This window comes from Triturus cristatus, chromosome 10 (genome assembly GCF_964204655.1).
Source record: "Triturus cristatus chromosome 10, aTriCri1.1, whole genome shotgun sequence".
NCBI classification, from domain to species: domain Eukaryota; kingdom Metazoa; phylum Chordata; class Amphibia; order Caudata; family Salamandridae; genus Triturus; species Triturus cristatus.
This window is the reverse complement of record NC_140593.1, coordinates 1,122,384,778-1,122,401,426: the sequence shown is the minus strand read 5'-3', so window position 1 is coordinate 1,122,401,426 and position 16,649 is coordinate 1,122,384,778. Positions and strand designations below refer to the sequence as shown.

The 16,649-nt window shown below is 45.0% G+C and overlaps 1 protein-coding gene across 1 annotated transcript in view; it reads right to left on the bottom strand.

Annotated features, from left to right (window-relative positions):
* The window catches only part of LOC146796679 (uncharacterized), a 482,771-nt gene that overhangs the window by 190,809 nt on the left and 275,313 nt on the right, over positions 1-16,649 (bottom strand). The window contains exon 95 of the mRNA XM_085631367.1: positions 4,846-4,998. Within this exon, the coding sequence (XP_085487493.1) occupies positions 4,846-4,998 (153 nt within the window). The remainder of the gene's footprint in view (positions 1-4,845; positions 4,999-16,649) is intronic.

Genomic DNA, 16,649 nt, shown 5'->3' with positions numbered 1-16,649 from the left:
TGTGTTATTATAAATTTTAGTTCTCCCCACCTTGCCACGACAGCTTTGATTAGAGCCACGTCCCGCCCTAGTATTGACCAGGGGATTACACTCCGCCCCCTTGGCTTTTTCTATAGTCAGCATATAGAACACTTTTCAACGTACCGAGGGGGAGGGAAAATAAGGAGGGAAGGGGTGTCTAGCTTGGTAAACAGTTTCCAGATAGATACTGCTAACCGTTTTCAATGCTTGAGTGGGTTGGACCAAAATGATTGACAGGAGGACAGTGTTGTTTTAGGATTAATAGAAGCGCCCATATTAATGGATAAGATGGACGTCACTGAAGTCTGTTTGGATTTTGAAATAGAGGTGGGTGTGGTACCACCGGTAACCCAGGGGAATCAAGTCCTATTGGATATAGGCCCAACTATATGTTTGCCTGGGGTGGAAGAGGCAATTCCTGGGTCAAGCATAAATTGTATGACTAAGGGTAAAGAAGGAGATCTAGCAGGCCACCCTGAGTTATCCAAGGATACCCCTATCATCGTTGCTCCCCAACAGAACGGTAATTGTATTAATTTGGGATCAGGTATCCACGGCTCCCCCGGATGTTATTTTGTAAGTTGGAATATTGCGGGAATTAGATCAAAATCATATAGTCTGGGGTGGACGGAATTTTTAGATCTTTTTGATGTTATTTGTCTACAGGAAACATGGTGCACCGACTTCAAAGGCTATAGTGGTTTTAATTCATATCAGTTACCCGCTACTGCCTCAGTATCTGGAAGAGCCAAAGGGGGTCTACTTGTTTTGATTTCAGTTAAAGCCCCTTTGTCGGTTATTAAATATGTTCAGGTTGGGGCCCACTCCCAGCTTTTATGGCTGCACATAAGACGAGGTAGGAACATTCTTTTAATTAATTTTTATAACAATATTTTTAATGATTTAAGGGACCAGCCGGTTAAGGATCTTTCAAGGGCTCTGGTAGACTTTTTTAAGGAATCCAACGAAGCCTTTGATTTGTTTTTGGCCGGGGACTTTAATATTACGACCTGTCCTTTCTCAGAGGTTAATGTTTGCGGGTTGGTGGACGATCATGAGGATGGGATTCTTCACTTTCAACATAATCATTATGGAGACGCCCTAAATAACCTTCTTGCTACATATAATATGTGTATTATGGCCAATGAGAAAAATTCAAAGGGGGAGATTTGTCCTACCTTTACAGGTCGGGGAACGAATTCAATAATAGATTTTATTTGTATCTCCCCGGGTCTTGAGGCTTGGATTACGGCCCCTAAAGTAATAGACATCCAACTTAGTGACCATAACTGCCTGGTAGTAAAGGTTATGTTATGGGATAAGGATGATGCCAGTACTCCGGGCCGTACTATCACTAGTATTGAGGCCGAACGCCCCAATGGTACAAGACTTAGATGGAAGGGGGACAAGGCCGACATTACGTCTGATTTTATCATCCACAGTTGCCTAGAAGATATTATCGCGATCCTAGAAGACAACACTGGTTCCCTTGGTTCTATAGAGCATTTTATCAATATCAATGCGGCCATCAACTCCAAACTTACAAGTACATGTAAGCACAAGGAGGATCGACCGCGTGGTTGGTTCAACTCAACTTGTACCCTGGCCTTGAGGGATTTGAAATCTGCCCTATCAACCAAACCTAGAGATAGGGGTCTGGTCGTAGATTTAAGAGCCAGATATAAAGAAACCCTCAAACGCAGGAAATTAGAACTTCAGCAGGAAGCATGGGACAACCTGACTAAGGCGGCTGAACTGAATAATTGTTCCTTGTTCTGGAAAACTGTTAACTCTCCATTCCTTAAAGATGACAAAATTCCGGAACTAACCTCGAACGTCATGCAGGCAGAATGGGTCTCGCATTTCTCAAAAATGTTTCTTTCAGTCAGATGGTGCTTCTCATGTTTTGGAGAATAGATTGCCGCATCTTTTATTAAATATTACGGTACCAGAAGTTTTAAATAGCATTCGGGTCAGTAAAGGGGGTAAAGCTCAAGGCCCAGATGGGGTACCAATCGATGTATACAAGTTGGTCCCAGAAATATGGGGGCCTTTGCTTACCAATATTTTTAATTCAGCTGTTAGTAATGAAATGCCCCCGACTTGGGAAGAATCTATTTTAGTTCCAATTTTTAAGAAAGGTAATCGTGGGGAAGCTAAGAACTATCGACCAATTTCCCTGCTGGATTCCTCCGTAAAAGTCATGAGCCGAGTGCTCTTAGTGAGATTGGAGGAATGGGCGGAGGAAAACGGTATTTTAGCTGAGAGTCAGTTTGGTTTTAGGAAAGGTCGTGGCACGATCGAGCAGTGTTTAAATTTAGAGCTGCTCATTGGTAAATATACTTTGGCCAAGACTGGCACGATTTACCTCTGCTTTGCAGATCTAAGTAGTGCCTTTGATCTGGTGGATCACGGCATTCTTTGGGCAAAGTTGTTAGAAATGGGGGCCCCGGATGGTATTGTCTTCTTTTTAGCACGCCTATATACCAAACTGAGAGCATGTGTCCGTTATGGATCACAAGGCGAATGCACTCCCATGTTTAAGATCGGTCGTGGAATACGCCAGGGATGTGTGCTAGCCCCACTGCTTTTTATACTTTTTATTAATGAGATTGATTCCTTTCTGAAATCCTTGTCAGTGGATGCTCCCAAAATTAACAATGAATATGTCCCCGTGCTACTTTACGTGGATGACGCGGTTTTAATCTCACGTACACCATACGGTCTCCAACAGTTGCTGGATGGTTTTATGCAATTTATCAAAAGCAGAAAGTTAGTTTTAAACAAATCTAAAACTTATGTAATGGAATATGGGCGCAGGCAAGGAAAGAAACAGCCCTCCTTTTATGTAGAGGGCCAAAAGGTCCAGGATGTGGATAACTTTTCGTATTTGGGGGTTACTTTTTCAAACAAAAATTCTTGGGTAAATCAGCATAAGAATGTACGGTCTAAAATGGCCAGGAGCGCGTATGGAGTTTTTACCATGGCAACCAAATTGGGAGATAGGCGGGTAAATGACATGCTGAAAATATTCCAATCACGGTGTGTTTCAATTGCCTTATACGGAGCTGGTATATGGGGCTATGCCCCGGCAGGATCTCTCCAGGTAGAGGAAAATGATTTTTTGAAGAAACTTTTGTGCCTACCAACCTCTGTCTCAAACGCCTTAGTGCATAATGAATTAGGCAATGACTACCTTTCCGATTTGATTTTACTTAGACCATTGACCTTATGGCGCTCCATATGGACCAAAGAAGAGACCTCTCTGTGTAGAGCTATTATCTCTGATTGTCTTACTTTGGACCACTACACCAAAATCCCATGGTTAAAGTATGTAACCGATAAATTTCGGGAGATCTATAATATTAACATTACCATGGATCACCATGGGGCAGATATGTTAAACAAATCTGATCTTAATCGGTGTTTTCTACATCAGGCTTCTACCAAACGACACCATATTAGCCTTAAGCTTTCATCTTATGTCTATTACCATGAAATGAATGAAGTTGTGGGTTATCAACCTTATTTATCTCAAGTTACCTGGAAGGCACACCGGTATGTATTGACCAGGTTTAGAATGGGAGTAGCCCACAACCTGGTTGCCTTCCCGTCTTTGAACCTACCCCCAGTTGATCCATGTCCATGTGACAACTCTACTCCCCAAAGCACTGTGCACTTTCTTCTGCTTTGTCAGCTGTATAAATACCATCGGATAGCTTATTTAAAACCCCTGTTTGTCAAATTCGGGGTCAAATCATTACGTGACTGTATGTGTTTACTTTTTAATTTGTATCACCCAGATGTGTGTTTTTATACGGCTACTTTTCTTCTTAAATCCATTAATGTCAGGAAAAGTATGCTCTTTTAACTATTTTAATCAATGTTATACTGTTGATTTCTCTACCTCTGTTGTCTTTAATCATGTTGTCTTTTAACTGTGCTTTTATGAACTTATTTTATGTTCGAATAAAGCCTTATGAAATGAAATGAAATGAGTGTGCCCCTTCAACATCCCAAAACAGTAACATGTTGTGGTGCTTGCTTGATTCTGAATAATACACCACCCCCACTCCCGACAGGCTCAAGAAGTACATGAAATGGGCTCTCCCTGAACAGTAGTCAAGAATCGGGTCATCGTTCATAAGGAATCCACCTTACAGAGTATGGATCCACCTAAGACCTTTAAATACTTTCCTGAATGGTAGGCTCCATTGCTGGTCCCCAGTTTTCCAAAACTGAAGTGTATTAAAGGTGTTGTGGCCCCAGTGTATAACAAGCATGGTCAAAGCCAGTAGGTATATGTTTAATGTACTAACATATAGCATCACAGGCATGCTTAAGTGTACAGAAACCATTTGTGGTGCACCTCTCTGCAACCTGCCGCTTTCAGTGCCGCCTCTCTTAGTATCTAGTCTTTTATCTTTCAGGCCTGTGGACTACTGTTTTTTATTGGACAAGCTTGCAGTGGTGCCACAGTGCAGCACCTCTGGCTTCATTTATACGAAAACCAGGCAAAGATTTCGGCACAGAAATAGGCAGTTTGCATAGCGACACAGCAGAAATAGCAAACACATGTTTGTATGTTTGCACATGCCTCTGTTTGTATACAACGCGTTAAAACCAGATCTACAGGCATTGCCTTCTGGATCCATATGTCTCTAGCCTACCTCTTGTTCCCAGAGATTGGAATAGTCCATCATAGGACTTCTTACTTGTTTGTGTAATGTGAGGGGCAGTGGGAGCTTCCAAACTGTTCAACCTGTTTGGAGTGCTCCTTGGCCCTGTGCACTCTGGGTCTTGAGCACTAAACACTCAACTTACCACGTAGTATTTTCTTATGCTGTGCACCAGTTGCATTAGGTTATCCATATTAGTGTAATGGGTCAGAAGGATTCCCCACGCTGTGCTGTTGATGGAGCTTTTTGGTCGAGTCAAGATGACAGCAAATTGTTCGGGCTGCAGGGTGTTTAATTTCTGAAATTCATTAAAAGAAATAAAATTAGCTTCGGGAACTGAAGTGCAACATACTGAAGTGTGAAGTGCTCATTGCATCAGTGTTGTAGAAAATGTGACCAAAAATACAAAATGCAATGTTGGCTTTTAGCCCACCTACTCCTTTATAATAGCATACCTGAGCCTATCCAGCTTCAGGGATGTGACTAGGTGATAGCAACAAGTAGGGAACTATGCTGCTCTGGAGGAAGGAGCATGATTGTAAAACAAAACTGAGGTTCCTAGTTTTCCATTTTACTGATATTTACAGATAAATACAGAGAGAAAATAGCATATTTCATGTCTGTCCTAATTTTTAAAAGCAGAACAATAAAAACAATTGGGCTTCTTTTGAATGACTCTCCAGACTGCCATTCATGAATTCCAGGCCAAAGGATGAACAGAGAGTTAAAACAGGATGAGGTTTTCTCAAATAATAGCCTATTTCTACATATTTGTTGTACAATGCTAATGTTTTCACACTGGTTTATTGTTTTGTTATATTTGGCTCCTTAAAGTACTAAAACCCAACAGACATCAAAGAATGAGTGCACATTTATCAGTTAAACATACATGAAAATATACGAGTACAAATTTATTTGTTCATAAAAAACTATTTTATATGGATAAATACAGATATGATGACAGAAAAAACAATATAGATAAATAAGGACAGAAATGTTCCAAAATAAATGCTATAAAACTGGGAGCCCTAAACATAATATACACAATATATGGCTACAGTTTAACGTAAAGTTAGATACACCTTTCATCCGCATCTGTTTTGACAAATGCAGGCTCATTTTGAAGTTAGAAAGGCGCTTAAAACATTTCTACTTTCTTAAATACGGAAGGATTCAGCTGTAGGATTTTTTTGTTTCCCATTGATCTTTCAACAGTAGCTCTACATGCCAAGAAGCCTCTGTTGGTGTATATGGTGCTTTATAATTATCAATGCAAAACCAAAAGGGATGATGGACGGAGTGTTGAACATTGCAAGCACTCACCCCAAGTCAACTGATCTGGGTTTAATCCATCATCATTCTTTAGCTCACTCCACCACCCCAGTTCAGACATGGCCATATGCAAATCAGTCTGACCCTGTGCCTCATGGGAACAGTCCACCCGATCTGCCAAGCCATGTCTTCCTCGGACCGGAAACAAGCATCCTGTGACCGGTTTCTAGCTAATCAGCCATCATCAGCCAGGCTAGCTTGAATCCAGTGGCAAAGTGAGCAAGGGACCACGTCTGGGCATACCCTGCCAACTTAGGGCAAACAAAGCAAAACCAAAAGGGATGATGGACAGAGTGCTGAAACTTTGCAAGCACTCTCACCCCCAGTAACTGATCTGGGTTTAATCCATCATCATTCTTTAGCTCACTCCGCCACCCCAGTTCAGACATGGGCATATGCAAATCAGTCTGACCCTGTGCCCCATGGGGACAGTCCAGCCCGAACTGCCAAACCATGTCTTCCCTGGACCGGAAACAAGCATCCTGGGACCAGTTTCGGGCTAACAGCCTGGGATGCTTGTTTCCAGTCCAGGGAGGCCTGGCAGTTCGAGCTGGGCTGTTCCCATTGGGCACAGGGTCAAGACTGATTTGCATATGGCTGGGTCCAAACTGGAATGGCATGGTGAGCAAAAAAACGATGGATTTAGGCCCAGATCTCTGTACTGGGTGAATGTATGACATTGTTCTTCATTCTGTCCATCAACTGTTGTTTTTGCATTATTTTATGGAAGCAGCACAGGCCTCCTCACATCCAGAGGGCTACTCCTCCTCCCCACTTTAAAGGCAGGCCAGCCTGTTGCTGTCTCACCTACTCCTCCCTGGTGTCAGGACACTTTCCCGACCCCATCACATCCAAATCCAGACAGTCAATCCACACCCAGGCAGAGGCAGACAGAATAGTTTAGGACAAGAAACTAGCCACTTCTAAAAGTGTGGTTTCTGAACACACAATTAAAAAACCATCTTCATAGAAAGATGTGTTATCAAATTATGAATTCAGGCACACTAAACTTCATCTCTCCATCATATGGGAAGAGATGCTGGAAACATGTGACACAGCATTCCCCATTCTGTCCTATGGGCAAGATGGCCTTGCAACAGTGAGAAAAAAATTTGGCAGTCTTTCACTGTCAGCACATGGTACACACCTCAGTACAAGTCCTACCTTTCACCTACACTTCACCCTGCCCGGGGGGGGGGTACCTTGGGCCTACCATAGGGGTGTCTGATGTGCATATAAACAAAAGGGTAAGGTCTGGCAAGTGGGTGTACTTGTCAGGACAACATGGCAGTTAGCAAATGGCTCGCAGGCACTGCAGTGGCAGGCCTGAGATCTCTCTTTAGGGCTACTTATGTGGGTGGCACAATTAGTGCTGCAGGCCCACTAGTAGCATTTGTATTACCAGCCCTGGCACACATAGTGCACTTTACTAGAGACTTTACTAGTAAGACAAACATAACAATTATGGACAACCAATTACCATAACACTTTATACAGGGAGCACTTGCACTTTGACACAGATCAGCAGTGGCAAAGTGCCCAAAGCATTTAGGTCGGCAACACCATGTCAGAAAAAAGGTCTAGGAGGAAGGCAAACGGTTTAGGGAGCTTTAGCCAAAAAGGGCAAAGTCCAACAGTTCTGCCACCCAAAAGTAGAGCTCAATCATGCATGCAAACAGAAGGGTTTGTCAATTCTGTACACTACCTGGTAGCCTGTGCTCTAGCACAGAAATGTTTTTTGCCCACAATAAATCTCCCATACTAATGATCTCAGGGTGGGTATATAGGTCAGGCCTGCTCATCTAATGGAAAATATGGCTAACATAATTAAGACATGGTATACATTTGGCCTTGTCAAATGACATACAATCCCTTAGTATATTCCTGTTGAGTGTCAGGTCAAGGTTAGACCATATCGTGATCCATCTTAACAAGGGCCGTATTGCCAATAAATCCGAAATGTAGCCCACCGCTAGTTCTTCATGAACCACATAAGAGGCAGTGGATTGGGGCACTGCAAAAAGGCGTCCTAAAAACATATCCTCTACTATTTGCAACTCGTGCGTATTTTTGTAGCCCCAAATGTCACTCTCATAAGAAGCCAAAGAGATGCATCTCGCCTGATAAATTTTAATAAGAACCTTAATTGGCTTAGCCCCTAAGCGGCTAGCAAAACTGAAAACTGAGGCCACCGACCTTGCAAAAACATTTCTTGTATTTTGTAAGTGTGGTGCCCATGAGCCCTTCTTGTCGAAAAGAACCCCTGAATATGTTAGGGTGCTCACTGTAGTGATTTCAGCTGTAGCCAGATTAAAGACTCTTCTACCCCTCGCTCCGCTCCCCACCACCAATATATGTGATGTTTTAAAATTGATGCATAGATTCAGTTTATCCATAAATATGACAAAAGCATTCAACATCCATTGGAGACCGATGCGGTCCTAGAAAATAGGACCGCATCGTCGGCATACAGGAGAGCCAGGATATTGAAAGCACCTGCATGAGGAATATCAGGACTAGCTGCAGAGAGAGTCTCCCCCAGCTCATTTATTTAAAGAGTAAATAAAAAGGGCACCAGGATAGAGCTCTGCCTTACACCATGCTGCACTTTAAAAGGGGCTGTAGTCTTACCATCTTGGTACTAATACTGGCCTCCAAGTCAATGTGCAAATTAAAAAGAAAGTGCACTATGTCTTTATCTAAACCCATTTTATCCAAAATTGACCAAAGTTTGTTCCAGTTAACCATGTCGAAGGCCAAAGATACGTCCATCAAAGCCATATGTAAGACCTTGTTCAGCAGTAGTGTATTTATCAATAACCAGCTGTAGATTAAGACATTGGTCCAAAGTACTTCTGCCCGCTCTAAAGCTGAATTGTAAGTCACTCAAACCCTGTTTTTCCTCCAGCCAATCAGATAGCCTTGAGAGAATGGCTTGTCCCAAGATCTTAACTGATGAGTCTATTAAAGAATAGGACGATAACAATGTGGATCATTTCTTGACCCTTTCTTAAATATATGTACGATTGTTGATTTTGCCCATGATTGAGGGATACTATCCTTCACAGCGGCATTCAGAACTTTGGTCAAGAGTTTAGCCTATTTATCTGGGTCAATTTTTTAAAAAATGAGCTGGAACTCCATGCGAACCAGGGGCTTTATTATTAGACATACCTTCAATGGCTGCCTTAATTTCTCCTACCTGAAAAACTAAAGTACAAGTCCCAGCCGGGGGCACCCAGTCGTGCCTAGACTCAGTAGTCCTATATAATCTGTAAATGCCCTTAAAGTGCCCAGACTAATCTTCAAGGGGAATATGACATGACAGACAATCATTACTGACATTATCCACCCCAGACAAATAAGGATAATTTACAATTTCCCAAAAATGGGCATTGTTCTTCAAAATACCAACCTTTTCCTCCCCCGTATCCTGCTGAATGGCCCTTTTCCTCATTGCCACTGCTGATTCATACCTTTTTCTGCACAAAGCCACCTCCTTGACAGTACGGGGATTCTTCTTCAGGATAAGCAGTACATTTTGGTGAGCTTGTGAACACGCATAATCAAACCAACTGGGGCAGCTACTGAAGCCTGATTTTGCTTACCCGTAGATAGATATTCCCTGATAAATTTGCAGATATTCCGGAAAGAAAGCAACATTTCCTCCGCTGTAGAGGAATCCCTAGGCACACAGAGATGTCATGACCACAGGGAGAATCTAGGTTAGATATTAGGTTTAAGGGGAGCACCGTGGACCATTTTAATCGTCTCCCCTGGTGTACTGGCCTAAGGTCCTCCCCAACCTTTCCATTGTCAGATCTCAACTTCTTCCCCCAATCATAGGACAAAGAAAGACACACCGGGTTATGATCCCTACACTGGCTCCACAGTGCACCAGACTGTATAACTAAATTATCTAAATTGGTAGAGACTAGAATAAAGTCAACAGTAGAGTTATGATCTCGCCCCACATAAGTGGTTACCATTATATCCATAAAGGGCCCGACCCCAGTATAATTTAAGAGGTGCAGATTATTATCTACCAGGGTGATCCCCATTAGCTCCCCAGGACCTGTGTGTTATATATGAGGATTCCCCTCTGTATTCAGGCCCTCTCGCCACCAACAAGTCTTCGTACATAGGGGAACGTTAAAGTCTCCCACTACAATAACCCTGGGTGGGACACACTGGTTTTCTAAAGAATTTGCCAGTAACAGATTGAGGGCCTTAAGATGTTCATTCTTAGTAACACGTGTGTAAGAATGAAATATACAACAAAGGGGTCTTTTATGATGCCTTGCGTAAGGTCAGAGGCTTTACGACCGATATCGTCAGTTTCAATTTCGACCGACTGATTACAGTACAGCCGATTGGAATTGAAACTGGCTGGTCATTCCGGCTGGCTTCCGACCGCCCTGTAATCCATATGGACGGCGAATTACGCTGCTTAGATCTCGATGCATGGCTTCCGGCTGTCTTCCCATGCCGTGCTTTCAGACATGAAAAGCCTGCGGAAAACTTGTTTGTTGTTTGTTCCCGTGCGGCCTCCGGGCGGAGACTGAGGGGGTTAGTTAAACCCTGTACCTTGTGGCAGGCACCAAGGTGCTTGCCACAGGGTGCATGGATTAACACAATCTCCCATCTCTCTATAGGAGCCACAAGCTCCCATAGAGAAATGGGAGAATGCAACCGCACCATGTGCCGTTGCATCGTAATTTGGTTGTCGGGACCGCCAACCGGAGGTCGGTCGGTCGGACCTGTTTCCGCCACAGTGTGGGTCGAGGGAAACTCTGACCGACATCGTAATAGGCCCCTAAGAGTGTTGTGGTGGATGTGAACGTGAAATTTACTGCGAAGACAAGCTGAGAGCCTGTAGGAACCTGTACAATATTATGGAGAATGTACAACGAGATCGGAGTGATAAGACCACCAGAGCTCTACCTTTGGGGGATGGTATACCTGGTGAGAAAAAAGAGCAATAACCGTCAACATAAAAAGTCGTATCCATTTCCCGAGTTTCTTTGGGACCTAAAATGTGGAACTCCTTCAAAAAAACTCAGCCATTTGAGATCTGACTGTTTGTCAGCTAAACCTGCCACATTCCAGCTGACAACCTTAATATGCCCAGGTGCAGGCATACCATCCTGATCTTGCGTAGGGATATCTGGGGCAGGCACCTGTCTATGCCAGTCACTACACTCTAGAGAGCTTAATGGGCTAAAGCTATTCTGCAACTGAATAGGATCACTCCTCGGTTTACCCTCCTCTTGGATAGTCACATGGTTGCCTGCATACCTGTCTGGTACCCCTATGGGATAGAAAAACCAAGTGAGGCCACTTGAATATCACACCATGTAAAGCTCCTCTGAGCAGTTACATGGAGAAACTGCTTTGCCCAGTCAGGTTTATCGATGTTGATAATTACACAATCACCCTTCCAAATCTTGTCCCTTGGGCCCACCCAGTCACATCTCCTAACCATAATGATATGCTTGGCAAAGTGTTTCCCTAGTCTTCGTTGAACATTGGTCCAGTACATTACTTTGTTGAACATATCAGATCCAGAATCCCTTGCGCCTTTTTTTAGAGAAGGGACCTTGGTCATGATAGCCACTAATGGGGTTGAAGCTGGTGGTAAATGTGGTCTACACGAAAGGATCATTGCCTATCAGGGTAATCATGCGGTCTCAGGAGACTGGTGCTACCCTTTATACTATTGTTGCTAGTGCTGGCATCAGTACTAGTCTGAGGCTTAGAGGCTTGGGTAGTGTAATTTACCTGTGTGTCTCCGTAAAGGTGGTGCGGAGATGTCCTGCGTAATGTGCGGATACTCCTAACAGGTCAACATGTTTCGATGCAGCAAGGCATCTTCGTCAGGACAAGAAAAAGATCCCTCCTAAATTACGTGTACTCTAATTGGAGACTAATAATGTATGTGAAAATGCAATCAATAAAGCATTTATATACAATACCTAATGGTATGCTTTAATCAGTGTTTATATATCTGAGAAAGCAATGCCTCATGAACCTCAAGAACGGGTGGATAGGGCGAGATAACTCGGTGGTGCCCCTTGAAAAACCCTGGCTCAATGTGAGTACATCCCGCGCCTTACATCTCTGGACATGTCTGGAACGACAGGGCATTTCTGTGGTGATTCAAACCTTTGGACCTTCCTGAATGTCAAAGTGGACAAACTCAGCCATTGATGCCTAGTGAATAAAGAATGGCGTCTTCACCTAGAGGTGGTGCAAGGTCTCTTTCAGCTGTTGGGAGAGCCTTGGTTAGATCTGTTCACCACCGCCGAGAAAGTGCAATGTAGCAGCTCGGTGCGCTGGAGTTTCCAAGGTGGCTCTTGCTTGGAGACACTTTGAGTTTTGAGCAGAGCTGCTGCCTCCTCTACATCTTTCCTCAAATGCCACTCCTGCCCAGAGTTCTCAAGTGGATCAGGAACAACTGGGCCCAAGTTATCCTTGTGGCTCTGAACTGGTATCCCGAGCTGTTGAGCATGACTATTGGCCCTCTGAACAGGCTGCCCCTTCGGGAGGATCTTCTATAGCAGCAACAGAGGAGGGTTCTCCACCCAAATCTGTCAATGCTCCGCCTTCATGTGTTGAGATTGAGTGGCAATAGTTGACAGCTTTCAAACTCCCACCAGAAGTCTGTAATATATCCTGGCAGCACAGCATCCCTCCACCAAGATGGTATACATCGGCCATTGTAGGAAGTTTGTGGCATCACATACAGCCAAAGAGATTGACCCTTTATCTGCACCCTTTTCCCAAGTTCTTTTGTTTATCCTTACACTGGACCAGTAAGGCTCTGCATTGGACACATTGAAGCATTATTTATCTACCATCCCGCCTTCCTGTGGCTGCCAGATCAGCCCTCCCTCAAGTCCCCCATTGTAAATAGGTTCCTGAAGGGTTTGAAACCCTTACTTCTCTTCCAGGGGATACTCATCAATAGTCATAAGCACTGAATAATCCCCGCCCATGTGCGGGATCCTGGAGCATATAGAAATATATATATATCAAAGTTCACAATTGCCCCAAGGACGGGCGCACTCACTGTTTGGCATGCTCCAGGTTAGAAAAGTAGGGCACACTCGGCGTCAGCAGTGGCCTGACGCGTTTCGGGTCTTCCACCCTTCCTCATAGGCTGTCTGCTCCCAAATGACTGCCAACAAACAGACCATCCAGTCTTTCTTCCATATTTATTCTCATCGCAATCAATCACAGGTGAGTACCTTAATCAATGATGCATTGTGGGGCTGGAAGTCCGTAAAATCATACCCCAGTGGGCTGGTAGCAGTACATCAGGGAAAATATTAATATCACGGGTGTGTCCATTGAGTCTTTCCTCAATACGCCATATGCCAGTAAGTTCCGCTGCGCTGAACACCAGTCCAGCTGCGGAGCCGTTACCATCTACGGCGGTGCGTCCCACGGCCGGGCTGGCCGTTTTAACATCAAAGTTCACAATTGCCCCAAGGACGGGCGCACTCACTGTTTGGCATGCTCCAGGTTAGAAAAGTAGGGCACACTCGGCGTCAGCAGTGGCCTGACGCGTTTCGGGTCTTCCAATCTTCCTCATAGGCTGTCTGCTCCCAAATGACTACCAACAAACAGACCATCCAGTCTATATATGGGTATGTTCGGGCCAACAAGTGTATAACACTTCCAAAACATATATATATATCGTTCCAATAGGGCAAAACGCCAATATTTCAAAGGTTTCTCTTGTATGAACATGATCTCCTAAATACACCTTGTAATAGAGAAACATACACAGTAATAGTGTCATACAAGAATCCTTTATTTTCAGAAAAGGAAATTAGGTAATAGAAGGCATTTGGCCCATAGGCTGCATAGATAAATGACATCACAGTACAGAAAAGAAAACAGGCACCTTGCCTTTGAGGCTTCCAAGAACCTGGACACCGTGCCTTTAAGACCTCCGGGAGCCCCTCTGCTCCCATCATGCACCACAGGTGACAGGTCAGTTCTTTTTCCCGGCTCCTTCTGTGAGGATCCTGGAGCTTGACCTCAACAGTTTTTGACTTTTTTAGTCAGGAATAGTTTTTCTTCTCTTAAATTCCAACATGTTTGTCTGCTGGTAGTTGTTTTCTGACAAATTACTATCCTTTTTCCTGTCAGAATGCCACCTTTATTTAATAAATGTCTGTCTTGTGGTAAAAAGATGGCAAAATCTGACCCACACTCTGTGTGCATCGTGTGTCTTCCATCTTCCCTCAAGCCTGAAATTTGTTACTACTGCCAGCAGTTTTCTAAAAGGATCCTGCGTAACATGGAAAGGATTCGTCTTCATGCTGTGTTGGAGAGAGGACAAAGTCATCCCAAAAGTGGCCTTGGGAGTCAAGGGCCCTCCTCTCATCAAGAGCATCGAAAACGACGTTCTGCCTCTCCAGGGTCAAGAAAGAGGCATATTCCAGATTGTTTGCCGTCGGCGTCGAGATCGCCGTCGAAGAAGCAGCAAGGCACTCTTCAACGTCGAGACAGCGAGAGCCTCCGTCACCGAAAAAGGAATTGAAGACGAGGCATACTACTTTGGGCGCGAAGTATGTTTACACCGAGAGGCCCAGGACAAAGCACCCGTCGACATCAAAAAATCCGTCGACGGCGAGGCACACTCCGCCACCTTCGCGAGGCTCGGCGTCGAGAGGTTCACTGGCTAAGACTCTGACAAGAGCTTACAGGCTGTCGACGACCAGATCGATATCGCCGTTGAGGCGTTCGCAGTCGAAGAAGTCGACGTCGAAGAAGCGTCATAGAAGATCGACGTTGAATTCCCCTGTTCGATCTCATGAGCGATCGACGTCGAGAACATCGCGGAGACAGGAGTCTTCCAGCATTTTTCCGCAGAGGGGGGGTCGACGTCGAAGACGGCACAGTCCATGTCGTCGTCGAGACATTGGTTGATGTCAAGGGACAAGAATCCTGCCGTCACCTCGGAGGAGGTGACAGAGAGGCCAAAGTCGACGTCGAGGCGTTCGACGTCAAGAGACAAAAATCCTGCCGTCGTCTCGGAGGAGGCGTCAGAGAGACCAAAATCGGTGTCGAGGTCAAGACGGTCGACGTCGAGGGAACAGTCATTATCCCCTGGCATTAACATTGTCCAAATTTCCCCTGGGGGCTCTCCGTGGCTGCTGAAGAACCCTGAGAAGGTCGAGGTTCCCATCCTCCCACCACACACGTTCACGGGAGAGATCACGTTCTCACCATGCTTCCTCTCCAAAACGGAGGCAAAGAAGTTCACCAACTTGGTCCACCTCCACCAGGTCTTCGATAAGGGACTATTCCCCAACTTTGTCGTAACACCTCCATCCAGAGTGTCCCCGATTGACGACATAGGTACCTTCACCAAAGTTCTATGCATAGGGGCCAACAAACTGAACATAAGTATGTCGGCTCCGACGGTCTCCACTTCTGTAATTTTTGAGACCTTACATCATCACTCTTCAACGAGGTCTCTGCTGCCATTGGTACCAGGCCTTTTGGAACCCGCCATGCAGACTTTCTTAACTTCTGCAACAGTAGTTGCAGTACCTTCTCACATTGCAACGAAGTAAAAAGCCCCTGATCAGTATACGGTTTTCCTACGTTCTGATCCTCCTCCCGATTCTGTAATTGTGACAGCGGCCAGGAAGACACACTCTGTGGAGAGGTGTGGCACACTGGTTAGAGGCGGCAGACCCGTAAGCAGAGAATCGGCCAGGGACCAGGGTTCAATTCCCGACGCGGCAGGGTCGTGGACCAGGGTCAAAAGGACTCGATAATTCTCGCCTCGGTACCTACTCTAACCAGGAACACACTCGGCAACTCTGGGCATTAAGCTTGCCTCATCTCTACAACGGCCCCCCCACTGACGCCGGGGATGCCTGGTTTCACCTTGGAGATACCCAGAAAGAGACCATCTCACAGGGATAGCCAGGACGGGTTCCCCAGCGGTCTACAGCGCCGGGACGCCCCGTTGCTGGGGCAGCTGTGCGCTTTACAAGTCTACAACATTTATTCTGCGACATCATCTTCTTCAGTCCCTCCTGAGAAGGACAGTAAGATTATGGACTCTTTGGGCAAGAGGATGTGTAATACCTCGGCCTCCGTCATGAAGGTTGCCAGTGCCTCAGCTCTCTTGGGGAGATATGACAGGTCACTATGGGACTCTCTATCTCGATTTACGGAAAAACGCCAGAACGAAGACCAACATGACTATCGAGAGATACTGCAGGAAGCGGGCTTGGTGGCAAACCAGGTAATAAGTGCTGCTGTGGACTCATCTGATCTGGCCATGGACGGCTATTCGCACAGCATCTGTTCTAGACGCTCAGCCTGGCTGCATCTTACAGGTCTTAAGCCTGATGCGCAATGGAAGATCGTCAATCTACCGTTCAATGGTTCTTCGTTGTTTGGGTCTCATGCGGATGATGAGATGTCCAAAATAAAAACTAAATTGGACACTGTGAAAGCCGTTGGACTGGAGAAGCAGAATGAATTCCGCAAACGGTTTTGTCCCTACGACAGGCGTTCCTTCCAACAGAGGATTCAAACCCCTCAGTGATCATCTCAAAATCAACAACAGCAGAGGTCGCACTT